This window comes from Rattus norvegicus, chromosome 2 (assembly GCF_021556685.1).
Source record: "Rattus norvegicus strain SHRSP/BbbUtx chromosome 2, alternate assembly SHRSP_T2T, whole genome shotgun sequence".
NCBI lineage: Eukaryota > Metazoa > Chordata > Mammalia > Rodentia > Muridae > Rattus > Rattus norvegicus.
In genome coordinates, this window is record NC_141535.1 from 33,007,313 (window position 1) to 33,027,614 (window position 20,302).

The following is a 20,302-nucleotide window of genomic DNA, read 5'->3' on the forward strand; positions in this document are numbered from 1 at the left end:
GGCAATCTAAATCACACTTCTCACCCTTAAGGTGTGTGTTTATTTGTTTATTTAGCAATTATTGAGTGCATATCACACACCAATGTACGGAAATCCAGTGATGAACAGATAGATGGGAAGCCAGAATCCAGCCCTTGCTACCCGCCATTTTAGAAGCCAACGAGCAGAGACAAGAACTAAGTCTTTTTATTTTATTTTATTTTTTTTTTTTGGTTCTTTTTTTCGGAGCTGGGGACCGAACCCAGGGCCTTGCGCTTCCTAGGTAAGCGCTCTACCACTGAGCCCAGCCCCAAGAACTAAGTCTTAAAACTGCTGTACTCAGAGAGCTACCAATCTGAGAAGACAGTGGGTCAACACCCTTAAAACCTGCTTTAAATCTCATCTTCAGCCAGTAGATTGTACAGAGAGGAGAAACAACAGCAGTCGATCATCCCAAAGTTAAATCTCGTTCATCTGGTCAGGTGGCCAGTCTTGTCTCTGAGACTTACAGTGCAGGCAAGAACAAGGATATATCCTGGAACCCCGCTCAGCTTGAGACACACACACACACACACACGCACACGCGCACACACACACACACACACACACACACACACACACACACACACACACGAGTCATTTCGTAATAACGTTCCTAGCAACCTGGAACTCCCACCTGTGCTGTGTGACATGTTTATCCCTCTCCAAACAAAGCCAGCAATCATCTGACCTACGACTCCCTAGCAACCAAGACTTAGTAACTCCCCTTTTGTGACAAACACATTCTGAAGCATACCTAAACCAGGGGTAGTGCACCAACCCAGCGTGGACTGATTTCAGGTGCATGTGCAGCAAAGTAAACTGTCCTCTGGGTAAACTGAGGAAATTCCTGTTTATCATCTTGGGCATTATGGGAAAGGACATGCACAGTGGGCAGAGGTTTATGTAACCCAAGCCTGTCGATCAAAACCACATGCACTTCACCCTACTCACCAACTCCTCCTCCTCCTACACCCATAAAAGGAAATGCACCCTACCCCTCCTCCCTGAGAAGTCTGACTCTTGTGAACTGCACGCTCGCTCAGATCTGCTGCCTCTTGCAGTGTGTCAGTGCTGGGCTTTCACTTTGCTTCTGAGTGGAACCCCTCACTGCTTTGCTATTTACTTGTGCTTCTTCAATTCTTCTCAGCAAGGTACCAGGAACCAGGAAACACCTGGTCCAGACCTTGACTATGGTTAACAATGCTTCTCTGCTCTCTCTTTGTAGAGGGGTTTTTCACAGACACCAGGGTCACTGAGGTTTGGGCCCTTCCGGGTTAGCTCAGAACAAATGAATCATCAGCACTCTGTGTGTGTGTATGTGGTGTGTGGTGTGGTATGTGTGTGTGGGGGGGGAGGTGTGTGTGTGTGGTGTGTGTGTGTGGTAAGTGTGTGTGTGGTATGTGTGTGGTGTGTGTATGTGTATGTGTGTGTGTCTGTGGTGTGTGTGTGTGGTGTGTGTGTAGTGTGTGTGTGTGGTGTGTGTGTGGTGTGTGTGTGGTGTGGTAAGTGTGTGTGTGTGGTGTGTGTGTGTGGTGTGGTGTGGTAAGTGTGTGTGTGTGGTGTGTGTGTGTGTGGTGTGGTGTGGTAAGTGTGTGTGTGGTATGTGTGTGGTGTGTGTATGTATATGTGTGTGTGTCTGTGGTGTGTGTGTGTGTGGTGTGTGGTGTGTGTGTGTGTGTGGTGTGTGTGTGTGGTGTGTGTGTGGTGTGGTAAGTGTGTGTGTGGTGTGTGTGTGTGTGGTGTGTGTGTGGTGTGTGCGTGTGGTGTGTGTGTGTGGTGTGTGTGTGTGGTGTGTGTGTGTGTGGTGTGGTAAGTGTGTGTGGTATGTGTGTGGTGTGTGTGGTGTGGTATGTGTGTGGTGTGTGTATGTATGTGTGTGGTGTGTGTGTGTGTGTGTAGGCTACTTCTACAAATGAAGAGCATGTGTGACCTTACAATCCAGGATATAAAGTGTCGCCCTCTGTCCCCTATCAAATAAGAGACCTTATCTTTGCAGGACATGTAAGGCTGAAGAGGAGGTCCATGCTGAGCTCATAATTACTAACAGCTTGAAGGGAGGGAAAGAAAATTGGGGGAAACTCAACAGAAGAGCTAATGTTTGAAGCAGATTTTTAATCCTATTCTCTACCCTGGCAATGAGATGACAAAAAAAAGAAAAAGAAAGAATGAAAGGAATAAATCAATAAAATATGGAGTGTGGGGAAGGAGGTTGTTCGTGACGTACAAAGTAAGTCATCTGGGGAGAAAGCTCCAGGAAGGGTGTGAACACAGAAAAGGAAGCTGTACCACAACCAAGACAGCTTGTAGAAGGAAGTGTTTATGTGGGGCTGACAGTTCTAGAGGGATAGGAGTTCGTCACCTCATGGCACTAGGCAGGTGAACAGGTAGACACAGCACTGGAGCGACAGCATGATCCCCAAACAGGAAGCAAAGGGGCCCGAGAGGTGCAAGTCTTTGTTCAGTGACAAGCCTTTTCTGAGAAGGCCATGCCAACTGGAAACAAACCAAATATTCAAACGCAAGAGCCCCTGGGGGCGGTTCTCACTCAAATCACCATGGGAGCCAGTGTCCACAAAGAGTGCTCTAGACAGGCGTCTAAGCTTGGAGCTGCCCAGGTGGCGGCTTTGGGATGAGACGAAAAGCATACTCAAGGTATGAGCAAAGAGAGATGGAGGAAAGCAAGCAAAAGCTAAAGTTGTTACTGCGACAGTTACTGCTGTGTGGGCAGCGAGTCGAGAGGGAACGCAGAGCTCACCTCTCAACTGTCTCACATGGAGACCAGAAACTTCCGTCCTCACAGGCTAGTTTTCCTTGAAGACATACAGGTCCCGGGAATCTCCAGATTCTCGTGGGCTGAACAAGAGTTCCTCAACCCAGGAGAAAACCTCCAAGCAAAGAAGCAAAGAGCTCGAGACCTAAGCGCGGAAGCGCCCCCTTAGGTGGGCTGAAGGGATGCGGTGCCAGGCATGATGGCTTCTGCCCCTCCAGGCTCCAGAAAGAAAGATGAGCAGCAAGGAGATTCAGGGGAGGAGTCCACAGACACTCGGCACCCAGGCCAACGCCATTCCACAGTGCAGGATGCCTGTGTGGGGCAGGCGCAAAACGTGAAGGTGACCCTCCCCTTGCTCCACCCCATCCCAAATGGAAAGGTTGCAAAGCAAAATAATAGAATAACATGCTCACCTGGGTGGCCTCCAAGAGACATTGGAGCAACATCTGGTTCCCGTTTCAGAAGCTGTCGGGACTTAGTCCTGGCACCTTCACAGAGGAGGCTGCTGAGAGGCTTAGGTGGTAAAGTCACGGGTCGCCAAGCCTCATGACCTCTGCTCAATCCCTGGGACACACACGGTAGAAAGAGATGAGTGATTCCTGGAAACTGTCTTCTGTCCTCCACAGGCTGGTTGTGATAGGACGATCCATGCCTTTCATGCCTGTGTGCATATGTGTGTGTGTGTGTGTGTGTGCGCGTGTGTGTTTGTGTGTGTGTATGTATGTTTGTGTGTGTGTCTGTGTGTGTGTCTGTGTGTGTGTCTGTGTGTCTGTGTGTGTGTCTGCATGTGTGTATGTATGTTTGTGTGTGTGTCTGTGTGTGTGTCTGTGTGTCTGTGTGTGTCTCTCTGTGTGTGTCTGTGTGTATGTGTATGTGTCTGTGTGTATGTGTGTGTGTCTGTGTGTGTCTCTGTGTGTGTGTCTGTGTGTATGTGTGTGTGTCTGTGTGTATGTGTGTGTGTCTGTGTGTGTCTCTGTGTGTGTGTCTATGTGTATGTGTGTGTATGTATGTTTGTGTGTGTCTGTGTGTGTCTCTGTGTGTGTGTCTGTGTGTGTATCTGTGTGTGTCTCTGTGTGCGTGTCTGTGTGTGTGTGCATGCGTGTTTGTGTGTGTATGTATGTTTGTGTGTGTCTCTGTGTGTCTCTGTGTGTGTGTCTGTGTGTATGTGTGTGTGTCTGTGTGTATGTGTGTGTGTCTGTGTGTGTCTGTGTGTGTGTCTGTGTGTGTCTCTGTGTGTGTGTCTGTGTGTATGTGTGTGTGTGTCTGTGTGTGTGCACACATGCCTGTGCATGAGTGAGTGTGAGCACACAAACAGACAAATAAATAAAATGTAACAAAAATATTGAAAAAAAAAAGAGGCTTCACCGAGGAGACATACTCCTAAACTGTCATGGAATCCATCACACCCCCCCTCTACTTCAGTTCAGAGACAATTATTAAGCTATTGGTCAATAAGTTGGACTCAGAAGTTAAGAACACTTACTGTTCTTATAGAGAACCTGAGTTAAATCCCCAATACCCTCGAGGAGCTCACAACTGTCTGTAACTCTCATTCCAGATCGTTCCCTCATATGACCTCCACAGGCACTCATGGGTATATACACCTGCAGGCATGACACTTGCATCCATAGAATAAACATAAGGCATTTGCAAGAACGTGCCCATCTCTGCTCATCACATGTATCGAGCACGTGCGAGCCAGTATTCTATTGGAATGGTGAAAGTAATGTCTACATGCCAGAGGCTTTTCTAAACTATGTTAGGACCAGACAGGACAGCCAGCATAGTTCTGAAGCAAGACTGAGAACACAGTTCTCACTGGTAAAAGGAGGTTGCTTCTAGCGGTGTTTACAGATTGGGAAGGTGAAAAAAAAATCACTCTCGAGTCGATAGGCAGACCAACTGCCAACAAAGCATTGGAAGAATAGATCGGAGTGCAGTTTACAGCCGCCCATGGTCACTCCCCACAATTCGCACGCCTTCTGAGAAGGGGTGAGCACCAGCTCCCTGCACCTTCAGCTGTGGTTCTGCAATCACGGCACAGGACCGGCTCTTCCCTCCCATGCCAGGCTTCTAATTAGTCTCTTTGGTTATGTGCATCTAGGGACAAGTGGAAGCTGGGATGTGCATCCTCTTAAAAGCCAACTACTTCAAGTAAAACCACGACGTCCATCAATCTGAGGAAGGCCACAGCACAGAGGGGCAGGCTGCTTCCCCCAAGGGACGTTCATAAGGACCCAGCGATCCACGACGTTCCCATCTGAGCCTGTCAGGCGGTCGTGTTCTACATCTTTTTATTTTAAAATATGTTTTAGATTTCTCTAGTTTTATGTGTATGAGAGTTTTGCTTACACATATGTATGTGCACCATGTGAATGCCCAGTGTCCACAAAAGTGAGCAGAGGCATCAGATCCCTTGGACCCAGAGTTAGGGATAGTTTTGATCATGGATGCTGAGAACCAAACCTGGGTCCTCTGCAAGAGCAGTAAGTGTGTTAACTACTGACCACCTCCCTAGCCCCACATCTTTTTTTTTTTCTTTTCTTTTTTTCGGCGCTGGGGACCGAACCCAGGGCCTTGCGCTTGCTAAGCAAGCGCTCTACCACTGAGCTAAATCCCCAGCCCCACATCTCCACATCTTAACACCCCATTCCCCCTTAACTGATGTCTAAATTCACATGAGAGGTATAGGCAGGCTATGAATTCAGCTAGATGTTGTGTTATTTCTTTGGTAGGACTGACACTGCAGCGATGAGAAGGAGTTCTTTTCAAATCTCTCTAGGTTAAAAGCTCCCTGACTCTCTGAACACAGAGCTGAGAACTGAAACATTCAAGCTTGTCATTTCCCTTCTGTAAGTGCTGCAGGGTCATCCAGAAGAATTCATGCAGACTCGTGTCTTTTTCAGCCATCATTACTCACACGACTGTCCAGTGTAGTAGTTATTTATTCCCTAGGGGTATTTGCATTTATAATGTTTAATAATTAATCATGTGTGACATCATGTACAGGTTGAATGGCACCATATGAATTTCAGCACTAAACACAGAACAACACACACACACACACACACACACACACACACACACACACACTTTCCTATTTGGTAATTTAAAAATATAAAATATAGCTGAAAATTATTGATCTGTGGTAATACAACTGTGTTGAAGATTGGTTCTAACACTTGGATTCAATCGGGAATCTGCATGTCCAAACGCTAAAGGTCCTTGTTCCCAACTGGCTTTTGATTGATCAATAAAGATGCCAATGGCTAATGGCTGGGCACGGGGCGGGACGCTTGGGGTTGCATGGATGAGGATACATAGAGGAACAGGAGTGAATTGCCATGACTTGGGGTAGAAGGAAGGGATGTAGGAGCTGAAGGAAGTAAAGTCCACCAGCCATGTGAAATTTCCAGTAAGTAGCCACTGATCACTTACCTGATTGGGCCTGGGGTAGCAGGGGAAGTTTTAGGAGTGCCTAGCCTTTGAGGTAGTCAAGACATTTTAAAAATAAGCTACTGTGTGTGTGTGTGTGTGTGTGTGTGTGTGTGTGTGTGTTGTTTCATTCACAGATCCATAGATAGCTCCCGGGTGAGGGAGGGTGTGTGTGTGTGTGTGTGTGTGTGTGTGTGTGTGTGTGTGTGTTGTTTCATTCACAGATCCATAGATAGCTCCCGGGTGAGGGAGGGTGTGTGTGTGTGTGTGTGTGTGTGTGTGTGTGTGTGAGAGAGAGAGAGAGAGAGAGAGAGAGAGAGAGAGAGAGAGAGACCTACCAGGAGCCACAGCAGTGTAGCAAGGCTCACTGCTCCATAACTGTATTGAGAGGAGAGAGGGGAAGAGACGGAGCTGAGTCCCTGCACTAGCAGTTCTATTTAGCATATAAGAATAATAAGTAAATGGAGAGTTTCTAACGTTGAAAGGCAATTGGATAGTAATATAAGCATTTATATACGGGCATGGGATTCATCGAAGAGTAGAATGGTTGAGCATGGCCACTTCTCTGTAGGTGGGACTTGTGGGATGGGCAGGTGAGGAGGTGTCATGACCCTCTTCATTTTCTTAATACTCCCTCCTCCTGGCATCTCAAAGCGCCATGGCAGCCTTTCAGGTCGTGGCGTCCTAGCGCTCTCTCTCTGAACTAAAGGACCATTTCTTTCTTTTTTGTGTGAATTTATTTTATGTGTATAAGTCTTGTGTTTGTGTGCATGGATGTATACCAACATGCACAGTGCCCATGGAAGTCAGAAGAAATTGTCAGATCCCCTGGAACTAAATTTATGGGTGGTTATGAACTAGCATGTGGGTGCTGGGAGCCAAATTTGGGACTTCTGCAAGAGCAACAAATGCTCTAAAGGGGGAGCCATCTCTCTCCCAACTTCTCTGACATTTTCTAAGACAACGGTCCTCAGCCTGTGCGTTGAAACCCCTTTCACATGGGGTCTGCTAAGACCACCGGGAAACGCAGATATTTACATTACAATTCATAATGGTAGAAAAGTTACAGTTATGAAGTAGCAACAAAAAATAATTTTATGGCTGGGGGTCACCGCAACCTGAGAAACTGCCCTAGAGGGCCCCAGCACTAGGAAGGCTGAGAACCGCTGCTGTAAGATGTCTTTCCTCTTGCACATCAGTGGTACAGAAAATAATATGTGCAGACAGGCACTGAAATCACATGAAAACTTATCATTTCATCAGTTTATTTCCTCACCAAAAATATAGCATGAGCATTTCTTGTCAGGCATTGAGCGGGCTCCTTAGATGACAAGGAGCATGTTCTCCGGTACAGACAGGGCCCAATGATCCTGCCTTCCAATTGCTGCCCCGCACGCCCCTCCAGTTGGCTAACATCCTTTATATAGTCCACTGTGCAGATGGAAGACGGTGGAGCCCAAACATCAAGGATGATTATGGCCCACAGTCAGGCTTTTACCGTCAGCTGCACATGCCCTTCCAAGGCCTCTTGACACACACGCAAATGTAGGAATGACTACAATTCCTGGGTCTTTCTGTTTCTCCATATTAACTATGACTGCAAAACCAGACTTCCCAATCTGACAGGTCAGCTCTTTATTGTCCTGCATTCATTCATAGAAACTCTCTGTTTCCATGCTGTTTTGAACTTTCATTCCTGCCCTTTATTGAGAGACAATGAGTGGGTCAGGAAAAGTAAGGCTCTGGAGTTAGACATACTTGGATACAATCCGATTTCTTTTCTTTTCTTTCTTTCTTTCTTTCTTTCTTTCTTTCTTTCTTTCTTCTTTCTTTTCTTTCTTCCTTCCTTCCTCTCTTTCTTTTCTTTCTTTCTTTCTTTCTTTTGTCTTTCTTTCTTTCCTTCCTTCTTTCTCTCTTTCTTTCCTTCCTTTTAGACAAATGACTCAAAGAGCTACACCGACACCTTGTCATCTAAGAAGCCGGCTCAGTGCCTGACAAGAAGCGCTCCTCATGGTAAGTACTGGGTGAGTGAATTACTGAGTTACTGAGCGGCAGCAGGTAATTGAGGAGACTGGCTAGGAGCCCGGATGCTGAATTAATCACCAAGGGCAGGTTGAGGTGGGCTCAGTGATAAAGACAGGGATTTGGGAAGCTTTTTTGAAAGGTGGGATCAGTAAGATTTACTAGTCGATGGAACACCGGAGTAAGATGGGGGAAGGTTCACAAAGACACCCACATTTCTGGACTGAGCACCTAGGAGAAAGTGGCAGCTAAGAGCAGGACTGAGTTTATATCCCCTCGGACATCCCTGGATTACTGGCATTAAGCTAAAGGAAATGAGCAAGGCACAGAAAGACGGATGCTGCCTGATCCCACTTCCTGTGGCGCCTGGCATCGGCATCCGCAGAGGAAAGAAGCCGTTCTGCCGGCTGAAGGAACTATGGCGTAGAGATACTCTCGCTCAGTTTCTGCGGGGGTTATCCAGAGAGGCACGGCCAAGATGGCCACACAACATGGGGTGCTGCAAGCCAAGGAACTGAAGGTTATTACAGTGGTGAATACTTTCTCATGTACATTTCTCCAGAATAAAGAATAATCTCAAATTACCAACCATCTGCATGACGAATCTCCCCTTTTTAAAGCGTCTACTCAGTCAGCTGGAAGCGAGGAACTGGTAGGAATCCACAGAGACCTAAGCCCCTGTTTAACTCATGGAGAAGCTACAACATGGGCACCGGAGCAGAAAGATGACTCAGAACAATCCTGGGGAAGTGACGAGTCTGCTGCTCTTCGGGCCCATTACATAAAGCACTTGCTTTTGCTCTATCTTGTTTCTGTCCATCACTTGTGGAGAAAGCTCCTAAGATTCTTCCTGGCCCTTGGTATTCCTAGCAGAGAGCCAGAAGGGGGAAAGTGAGACAAAATGAGGCAAGCTTTTACTGGGGCTGTGAGCGGCACCGAATTCGTGCATGATCTGAAAATTACCATTTTAAATCCATGGATGTGCCTTCAATATCTGCCACAGCTTGAAATCTACTGATGTAGCTGTACTGGGTAATGTCTCTCAGTGTTGGTGTTGACTGCCTATCAGCCTCTTACACGCACGCATGCACGCACGCACACCCCCACCCCCACATGCATACACAGAAAGGGGGGGATCTTTAAAAACAAAGAGGAGTTCTCATTAGGTTTTCCATATGCTACTTGAGTAGCACTTAACCTGTTGGGAACATTTTTTGAGCAAATCTTTATCCAGTTGTTACTTTATATGTAGATGGTTCTAGAATACTGACTACTCATCCCATTACTCCCATGTTCTTATTATGCAGGGCTAAAAAGCACAACTGGATGCCCTTGAGAAAGGGCTATTTTCAGAGTGCCTGGATGGACAGCAAAGAAATCAAACCAACCACTTAAATAAAAATTTATTGACAATAAATATTTTTATACATTAAAAAAAAAACAAAGAGGAGAAAAAGAAAAAGAATCCTGGAGCCTTCTTGGAATAAATTGGACATTTTCTCAGGTTGGGACCCATATTTTTTAAAAGTACATAAGTGTGTGTGTGTGTGTGTGTGTGTGTGTGTGTGTGTGTGTGTGTGTGTGTGTGACTTGAGGCCAGAGGCATGGGTTCTCCATGAAGTTGGAGTTGTAGCAATTTCCAGCCATGATAGGAAGTGAACTCAGGTCCTCAGCTTCTGAGCCATCTCTCTATCCTTATAGGTTTTTCTTTAATAAAAGCTCCTCAGTTATTCTCACATATAGCCAAGATATGAATGTTTCCTCACTCTTCCTTTCTTTCTTTCTTTCTCTTTCTTTCTTTCTTTCTTTCTTTCTTTCTTTCTTCCTTCCTTCCTTCCTTCTCTCCTTCCTTCCTTTCTTTCTTTCTCTGTCTGTTTCTCTCTTCTTCCTTCCTTCCTTTTGTGTGTATATTTGATGGTATGGCGTGCTGCAAGGATGGGGTTGAGTCGTCATCGAGCCCGTATTAAGGTCAGAGGACAACTTTGTTCTGGGAATCGAACTTGAGGTTGTTAGGTGTGTGCAGCAGACGCCTCACTCGCTGAGCCATAGCACTGGCCCAAATGTCTGTTTTTAATTAACATCTGCTGAGATGTTAAGACAAATTTACCCCGCCCCAAAACTCGAGGAGAGAGATGTACAATTACGTAACAGGAAGAATAAGTAAGTGATACTACCAAAGCAAAAAGTCATCATGGCGTCCTAAAATGACGTACAGGGAAGGCAGATTAAAGTCATCTGCAGATGCGGGTGCCCAGCTGCCGCAGTGTGGCCCTGAAGCCTGTTAGGAATGAACACTTGAGCTCCCCACAGACCTAGGATGGAGACACTCTGGCGTGTCGCCTAGCAACCTGTATGCTAGAAGCCTTCCCACTGGGCTCGGCCACACAGGTCCACTATCCCAGTTTGCAGGAAGCTGAGGTAAGGTCTAGACCAGCACAGAAGGTCTGAGCCAGCCTGGGCTATATAGTGAGCCACAATATAAATAAATAAATTAATAATAAATAATGGTAGAAAAGAAATGGAAACAAAAATAAAGCAAATCCAAGCTAATTCTGTTGTAAACTGAGTTTGAGATTCATTGTTCTAGAGCAGTTAAGAGGTTAAAAAAAAAATCCCATCACACCACAGTGATTCTTATCCAAGCGTAAAGTTTTAATGAGACCCCAAGATGGGGGAGAGCTCTGAAACCCAAGTCTCACCTTTGTGTGAACAGACAAGCAGAGTGGTGAGCTGGCCCAGTGGGGCAGCCTGACCACCTGAGTGTTCTTTCTACTCAAGCTGAGAGACAGCCACGCATCCACATGTAGCCGTGGCATGTGGGCCTGCTCCCCCTCCCCCAACACTCACAGTAATAATAATAAAGAGCAATTTTATAGAGAAGGGGTGGGTCTCTCAAGATTAGATCCATGGGCTACAAAGAACCCGGATCTGTTACCTTCACATTAAGTCTTCTTTCTAGCAAACACTTGTAATTGTCTCCTCCGAGTTGTTAAATCTGTTCTAGTATAAACAATCTAATCCCCGTTGAAGACTTCATTGTGTCTTTATTTTCAGAGCCCAGTTCCAGGAACTCCATTTTGTAGTTACCTTTTCTACACATTGTTTATATTTCTACACATTGTTTATGGTAGAAAGAGAGGAGTGGAAGCAGGCTGCAATAAAACCAAGACAGAAAAAAATTAAAGTTAAAACATCAGTAGAAGTAAAAGTAAAAATCAAAATAAAAGTAGAAGTTTCCAAAATATTTCTACACAATGAAAGCAACACCATGACTTCCAGAGGAGTTGTGGGTAACCCTCTTAGACCTTCACTGTGGTCTTAAAGCTCTTCAGAGATCACTAAAGGCTACCTAACAATTCATTTAATTCTATTCTGTTTCTTTGCAGTCTTAAATTATCCCCAATGGAAGACAGAATTTTTAAAGTTTCATTTCCAATTAAATATAACTAAATCCTTGTCCAGTGAAGCATTTCAGTGACAGATATTACAACAAGTTGAGTTCCCTTGGTGGCAATCTGGACACTTTATCTGCCCTCTCTAGTGATGGTTGACCACATTTTGAATGCTTCATGTGTTGAGTACCAACACCCACAGTCTCTTCTGTTGTCTGTATCATTTTCTCTTTTTAAACTTAGTTACAGTGGCTTCTCTCTGAAGTCTTTTTAAATGCAGATGTCAGAGAGCTGGGTCTACAGCCCACCTGGCACTTAGGAATGGAAGGCAGGTCAACCAGGAGTTTGAGGCCAACTTGGGGTGGGGCAGTTATGAAGACAGAATTTTTTCTTCAAATTTAAAACCAGATTGACTTGCAAGATACCCTACCATGTAGGGTTTGTTGCTCCAAGGATTGAAACCTGATGTTGGTGAATTATGTGAGTAGCATTGGGAACACAGATGGTGCGATTGGCTTGTGTAGTCTTTTGTAGTCAGGGCAATGCTAGGGAGCACGGAGCAGACCTTGGGGTAACTGGAAGCACTCCAGACCAGTCTTCTATCTTTGTCTTTAGTGCGAATCAAGTTGCCTGGAGATGGTCCACCCACTAGAGACACAGCATGTGTGAGCAGGAGGCCAGAACACACTCACTAAACCTGGACAGAGCAGGAGAGAGGTTCTATGTATGGAATGAGCCTCACTCACCAAAAGATGGGGGGATACTGAGCAAGTGAAACACCTTTAGAAGTCACAAGCTACATGTTGCAAAAGGTCAGGAGTCATTCCACACTTGTGTCTAACCCAAAGTCTGCCTTGGGTAAAAGTTTGTTCATCAGAACAAAAAAAACTCAAGTGTTTTCCACCATGAGTCCCACCAAAATCTGTGTGTGAAACTTCAAAGCTCTTTGCATACACTATTTGACCTCCCAACTCAGCCTGCTCAGTCACTGACGAGGGGAGAAAAAGGAGTAGAGACTTGTGCTTCTAAAAAGGAGAAAGGGAAACAGCTTCTTGGCTAGCTCCTTCTGGTCCTCTCCCACCTTCTTCTGCTGTCCATGACTTATCAGTAGTAGGACCAGAGTGGGTTTCTCAGCTGTGTTCTTTCCCTGACCACGACTGCTCTGGACCATGCTGAGTCTTCTTAACTTGCTGGTGTAACAAGCTCATTCAGACTCAGCTGTCAAGCAATGAAAGCAGGCAGGGTCTCACGCCGAATGGTTTAATGTTATTGGAAGCAAGCATACTATACAATAGAAACACGCTACAGAGCAAAATTGAGCAAATGCCCTTTAAGCCTGAGCACCTTGACTCAACTTCCCGCGTCTAGGGATTCATTATCTTAAACCATCAATGTATGTGAGGAGACTGCAAAACTGCTCATTGATGACAATGGTGGGAATTCAGAAATAGCCCATGCCCAATAGTGGGGAAGAGAGTGCATCCAATGGCATCCATACAATGTCATGTTATGTTGAAATTGTAACAGAAGAAATCAATTACCTGTAAATATATATTGGTATAGTTACATCAATGGACTGCACAGATACCAGAAGATGAAGTGCATCATTTTTGCAAAAAAAAAAAAAAATTCTTACAGGTAGAATAAAATAGACCACAGGAAACCATTAACAGTAGTGATTGCTTCTGGGAAGTTGGGTTAGGAGGCTTTTTCTTTCACTCCATTTATTTTTGTCTTCCTAAGCTTTTGACATTGGTAGATTTCAAATGTTTCAAACAACTTCAGGAAAAGTAATTTCATTTATCCATTTTGGTTTTGTGTATGTCTGACTATATGCTAAGTGTGTGCAGGTACCCTTAGATGTCACAAGAGGGCATCAGATGCCCTGGGGGGGCTAGACACAGGGGGTTGTGAGGGAAGCAGTGGGATCCGTGGAAGAGCATCGAGAGTTCTTTTTTTTTTTTTTTTTGGTTCTTTTTCTCGGAGCTGGGGACCGAACCCAGGGCCTTGCGCTTCCTAGGTAAGCGCTCTACCACTGAGCTAAATCCCCAGCCCTGAAGCGAGAGTTCTTAACCACTAACCATCTCTCTAGCCCCTAGAGCTGTTTATCTCCAATTATCTTATAGACTCGGGAATGTAGTTGGCAGAGCTGTGTTTTAAAAGTGTTAAATACTTTTCCCACACCTCTTGCTATTTAGGTCTCAGCACCCCCTAAAGTGCTACTGACCTGCTTTCCTTCTGAGCTCCCTTCTCATCACATGCTCATCTGAACCTGTGCTCTGAGATCTCCTTCTCCAACTGACAGAGTCTAACAGGTTGGTGGGGCATTACTATCTCTCAGGCAACCTCATTCTAAGACCACCCTTCCCTAAGCTCCTCAGAAATACCCTCTCCCTTAAAGTAAGCATGAACCTGTGATTTGGGTCTTCTCTGTGAAAGAGAGACCTCAGAAACTGGACCACTGAGTCTGCAAACCTAACAGTAACAATTGCTTCTGCCCTGTGCTAAACTCTTCCCCGGGTCTGTCTCTAGAATGGGAATTTGTTTTGTTTTTTGTTTGTTTTGTTTTGTTTTGCTTTCTTAATTTCTCTGAAATCTACTGGTCTACATTTGAAATTACGAAGCAGGTCTCCTAAGTCCTTGTGAGAAGCACATGAAGCTAACACAAAGCCAAAGGGCTTGATCCACGGGGACGAGCTGAGGGTGACTACATGTCCCACAGTCCCAAGATGACACCCGACCCCCAGTGAGGTGAGTAAGGCCTGCCACTCTCGAAGGTGTGCTAGGGGATGATGAATTACGTCTCCACTTTTGATTCAGGGTTGCCATATGGGATGCACATTTACCAAAGGGTAAAAGCCCCAAAGAACAGCTTTGTCCTAGTAATTATGATTCCAGATGCATTAAATTAAAATGGGGTAATTGCGTTCTGTGGGAAAAGGCTTTTATCACAACAGTGCAAGCCCACTTGTCATCATTGTGCACTGCTTGGACTTCATTTGTAACATTTTTAGAGAACTGCCAGGCTATGATTAGTTTGCTGTATTTAGATATATTCTAATTAGAAAACATATTTCTTGGAAACTGGGATGGGGGTGGGGGAAACATAATCTTGTCTCTTTCTATTCTCTAAGTCTTGAGAGGGCAAGTATGGAGGCTAATTAGCTCTACATTTCATACGGTTTCTCACGACTCACACCCTGACCAAAATTCTTAAGTCACAATGCAAAAATAATGTATTCTGACAAAAAGGTATAATTTATCTTTGAGAGTATGCCGTGTCACATACAGGGAGGTCAGGGGACGTCGTTGGGTGTCCACTTGTTTGGGACAAAGTCTTAGTTGTTCGGTCCTGCTTACACCAGGCTGACTGGTTCAGGTGCTTCTGAAGTTTATCAGGAAAACACTATGTTGTGGTTTGCCCTGAAGCTTTCTGTATTTTGATGCTAATTCCACTGCCCCAAGGACAGCTGCCTAGTCACATACTCAGAACTCAGGTGGCTTCACCTGAATTTGTAAAGTACAGGTGAGGGGCAGGTACAGGATAGAAGGAGGCCTGTTATTGGAGGAGAAGGATGGATGGGCGGGAGAGAAGTTTGAAGGAAAAGGAGGAGACTAGGACAGAAAGGAGAGACGGGAGGAGAGGAGAGAAGCCGTGGCAGGACAAGATGGCAGGTGATGTTAAGATTCTGCTCTGAATGTTTACAGGCTGTTATTAATGTTCTCAAGGGATGGATGGTACCAGGCTTTGTATGTTTAAGTGGGCAATTATATCTTATCAATTGGATCTAAGATTATTGTGTTGTGTGTTCTTTTATGTGAGGGTTTGAGTGTAGGAAAGTGTGCGGCTGGGATGTGTTTCCGCCTAGCTATCTAGCAGATATCTTGGGACACCGTGGTGCGGACCTAGCAGGGTAAAAGACAACTATACTCTTTTCTATTTTATAATTTTACAACAACACTAGAATATTTTAAACTATTTGGCCTGATATCATCAAGTACAGAGGAATTTTTTCTTCATTCACTCAACAAACACCAAGCACTTTCAAGTACCAGGCATTGGAGACACAAGTAAATAGGATCCTGTTTCTCCTGGAGTTTGCATTCTAGCAGGTAGACAAGATGAAAGAATGTTTATGGTTGGATGGTGAGTTTGTGGGAGAGGGATTAGATTATATTTCGTAAGTGCATACAGTGGGATGTCAGTCTAGCCTGGGAAAGTCCAGACATTAAGGAAGAATCAAGAGTTTCTGTTTAATGGCTAAGTGGTGAAAAGGAGGGAAAGTAGAATGGTACAGCCAGATGCAGTCTTGTAGACCTTAGGTAGGAAAGACTAAGTAGGTTCAGAGAACCAGCAGTCTGAGGGAGGTATAGCCATTCTTCTACAGAAAGAGGAATTTGGAAGATGAGGTTAAAGGGATGAGCAGAACCACTGGATATGGGCTCTTCCTCAGCCACTGCAGAATCTTCCATCTGGCCAGGTCAAGATGGCCCTTCTCACTCTAGACAGTAGACAGACTGGACTAGGGAGGACCAGATGCCGCAGACCACGTGTAAGGCAAGAGAGAAGTGAGTGGAGTGATGCAAGAGACAGCGAAGGAGACAAAAATCTCTCGGGATTTAACGATGATGACTGTGAGGCTCCCTCTGGATACCCAGCAGCCTGAGGGAAACACGCAGAGCTGAAGCCCAGAGGAGAGGTGGGCGAAGAACTGCAGGTGAGTCCTTGATAGGAGCTGAAAGCCGAGAGATGGGCAGGAAGAGCCAAGTAAGGACCAGAACGACACGAGAAACGCATCTATTTAAAGATAAGGTGAGCTGAGGCTGCGGGGAGGTGAGGCCCCAGAGATGGATGACAGCGATGGCTGTGTAGTAAGGGAAGGCATTTAATGCCACTGAACTGTTCAAATACTAATAAAAAAGAACGGCTGTGTTTTGTATAGCTTAACATAAGAATGTGCTGCATCTACTAATGAAAGTCAAGACAAATAACGGGAGCGAGGGAGGGAAGGGAAAACGACAGATAGAGGGACTTAATGACGCTGGTAGAAAACCCGGTGCTGTACCATGAAAGCTAAGGACATTGTTTCCGTGGGTGGTTTCAAACAAATGAGGCGACAGGGCTACATCGTCTGGTGAGGTCGGAAAGAACCCATTGGTCTCAGCAACATGGAGCTCAATGGTGACCTGGGGAAGGCTGTGGGCGGGGAAGCTTGAAAATGACCAAGCGAGGGGGTGAATGGGATGGAAAAGAGCCCATCATGCAAACAGGGACAAGCCTGACTATCACGGGAGGAGACAGACGGTGGCTGGAGGAGGAAAAGTTAGAGGGGACCCTTAAAAATGAGTTTGCTGCAGGCTAAGGAATGGCTCAGCCAGGAATCTGTTTGCCATATGAGAATGAAGACCCAGTTTTGATCTTTAGAACCCCGAAGCCAGGTGTGGCAGTGCACACATGTAGCGCTGGGGAGGCGGAGACAGGAGGATTCCAGGGACTGTTGCAAGCCAGCTTAGCTGAATCAGTGAGTTCCAGGCTCAGGGAGCAACCCTGCCTCAAAAACAAAATGGATGGGTCTGGAAAGATGCCTCAGTGGTGAAACATACTTGCTGTTCTTCCAGAGGACTGGCACCCACATTAACAGGGTCACAGCTTCTAAAATGGCAGCTCTAGGACACACACACACACACACACACACACACACACACACACACACACACACACACCATACACAACACATAAGTAAAAATAAAATAAATCTTTAGAAAAGGCCAGATAGGGGTTGGGGGTTTAGCTCAGTGGGCAAGGCCCTGGGTTCGGTCCCCAGCTCTGAAAAAAAAAAAAAAAAAAGGCCAGATAGAACCTGAGGAACAATAAAGTTAGACTTTGAGCTCTACATGCACACACACACACACACACACACACACACACACACACACACAAAAGCATGCACATGCACACATACAAGTGTGCTGAAATCTCAAATATAACCAAGAAAATAATCACTTCGAGGGTAATATGATTTTAAATTAACCATCGCAACAACCCTAGAATGCATAGATTAGAGAGATTTATTTTTCAAACTGTTTGTGGTTCTCAAAAGGATAATTGCAAAATCGGTCACTTCATTTTATGGGTGGTAAAAAATGAGCCATGAGAAGTGTCTGTAAGAAAAATTTTTGACAAATCAAAGCTCATCAAGCAGAATACTCACTGATTTTTACAATTAAAAAAAAAAAACCCATACATCATACTGTTAAGAAAAGAATTCCTGTGCCAGCAAATGCCCAGTGGATCTCAAGTTTTAAGGCTAGTCACACGTGTTAATTTTTATTACAGCTGTGGCAACACGTTCCGTATCTGGGTTACATCCTGAAGATGCCAAAGTCTGTCCTCTGGATGGGCGCATTGAGGGCTGCACTGATGCTGAGTCCCAGAACCAGCCTGGTGTCCACGGGGTCGATAATCCCATCATCCCACAGCCTGTGGAAAGATGAAAATGGTCACTATGAATGTATCATCCGAGTCACCATCCCTCCATGCCATGCCCAGAATCACCACAAGGACCAACCACAGTTCAGAGAGCTCTGGACTACTGCCTGTACGGGAATGGCCAGTAGAAGTCATGTTTGAGAGAGTGGAACAAAGAAAAGAACAGCAGTGCTCCCACCCAAACAAAAGAACAGCACTGTCCCCTCCCCCCCCCCGGGCTGCCACAAGGAGCCACGTGGAGCTTCAGGCCTTAGGAAAGAGTTTCTTTGCTCCTCCCAGAACTGTAGCAATCACCTCGATCTCCTCTGTTATTAGCCAGAGAGATGGCTCTTCCAGAGGTTCTGAGTTCAAATCCCAGCACCCACATGGTGGCTCACAACCAACTGTAATGGGATCAGATGACTTCTTCTGGTGCGTCTGAAGATGGCTACAGTGTTATTAGCATGGAGCTCCATAAACCCAGGTAAAAGTTTCAACTCAGTGATGTCACTGCTAAAGGCATACTACAGGAAACTTTTAGCAAGCCGGCAATCACTCTGTAAGCCTCACTACACTTTATTAATAAAATAAGCAACTTAAAATACCAGTCTTTATTTCTTGCTACAATAGAAAAAAATAACCTTAAACTGCTTTGAAGAGTTTGTCCTCACTGACATCCTCAAATTTATATTAAAAAAAGAATGAGAAATAACACTGGTTTGGTTTTTTGTTTTTTTGTTTTTTTTTTTAGTTACTTGTTCAGTTTTTTTTTGTTTTTTTTTGTTTTTTGTTTTTCTGGAGCTGAGGACCGAACCCAGGGCCTTGCACTTGCTAGGCAAGTGCTCTACCACTGAGCTAAATCCCCAACACCACTTGTTCAGTTTTTTAAAAGACAAGTCTCAATCTATAGGCCAACTTTGCCCGGAACCTGTGATGATCCTCCTGCCTCAGCCTTCTTCAGATATAAACTGCCTTGCCAAACGAGGAATAGCTGTTCTTTTGGGGTTAATTATTATTAAATGGCTGTCTTGCCTTCTTTACTCAAAGTGCTTCGAGCATCTGGATGTCACATCAATTATTAAACAGTTTTCACACTGGCGGGCAGGAACCACATCTTTGGTCATAAAACATTCATCACGGGGACCCTAAGGTACCAGTGGCCAATCAACAGGAGGTTGTTCTTGGAGCTGGGAACGGGTGGATTGATTGTCCCCTGGGAGCCCATGAGCAACAGAATCCCCCAAGCAATGCTGGAAGGGCGTGTGAGTGACAAACATTAAAGGCTTTCCAAGGAAGAGGGTCAGCCCAGTGCCTGGGTGCAGTTCATGAGCAGATGTCTGTGTGTCATTTAGGGAACAGAAGCTGGGACTGAGAACTAAAGCACTAACCTAGCGGGTATGAGGTTTGAGCCCCAGAACAAGAGGCAATGAAACAGAGGTTCCAGTAACAGGAGATATTCCAGAAAGCTGGCTTCTACCATGTTCAATCCTAAGCAAGTCAGGGAACGATTGCTTGGATGGGATTTATCAAACCAAAAAACCAGGACCCCAAGCCAGCTTGCCAATCTTTTCATCTTTAGGAAAAGGTTGCTGTCTCCAGAACAACAACTGTGGCAACAGTAGGACTCAGCACACACAGATTAACAGAGAATCTTCCCGTCTTTTACCATTTATTTGTAAAGATCCATCTGTCCAGCCACGCTCACTGAGGTCTTGAATGCAACCCATTAACGCATAAACATTAATGTAACAATAATAAAGGATCTGATCTTTCCCAAGGGATGACTCATCTTAGGCATTAAAAAAAAACCTAAATGCATGGCTCATCTAAAATTCTCCATTTCCAAAGTCGAATATTTCACCTGTTCGTGAGCATTTCAGCCAAAACCTCATTCATGTGGAGAACTGTGAGCAAGCTTATGTATTTGCCTTGCATTTGTTTTAAATCTCTCCCGTGGGTCTCTGGGAGTCTCTGCCTCTAGTGGCTGCTACTGCTGAATGTCTGTCTGCATTACGGCAAAGTGAGGTACGACTTTGTTGCTCAAACCAAAGATGATAAAGTAATTTGTCGTTAATTACATGAACCAATGACCCACGGCCATGCTGTAAATCTGTCTGGGGAGGGCAGGACACAGTTAACACAAAGGCAAACTGGAGCTTTGGAAATTAACAAATGTGTTCAGGACGTAGCTCA

General features: G+C 45.2%; 1 protein-coding gene across 2 annotated transcripts in view; it reads right to left on the minus strand.

Moving 5' to 3' along the window:
• Positions 1-17,691: 17,691 nt before the first annotated feature.
• Positions 17,692-20,302, minus strand: part of Mccc2 (methylcrotonyl-CoA carboxylase subunit 2) — a 70,910-nt gene continuing 68,299 nt past the window's right edge. For both annotated transcript variants that reach the window (XM_087625867.1, NM_001012177.1), the window contains 1 exon segment: positions 17,692-18,121. In XM_087625867.1, coding sequence (XP_087481993.1) covers positions 18,004-18,121 — 118 coding nt within the window. In that variant the 3' untranslated portion in view covers positions 17,692-18,003.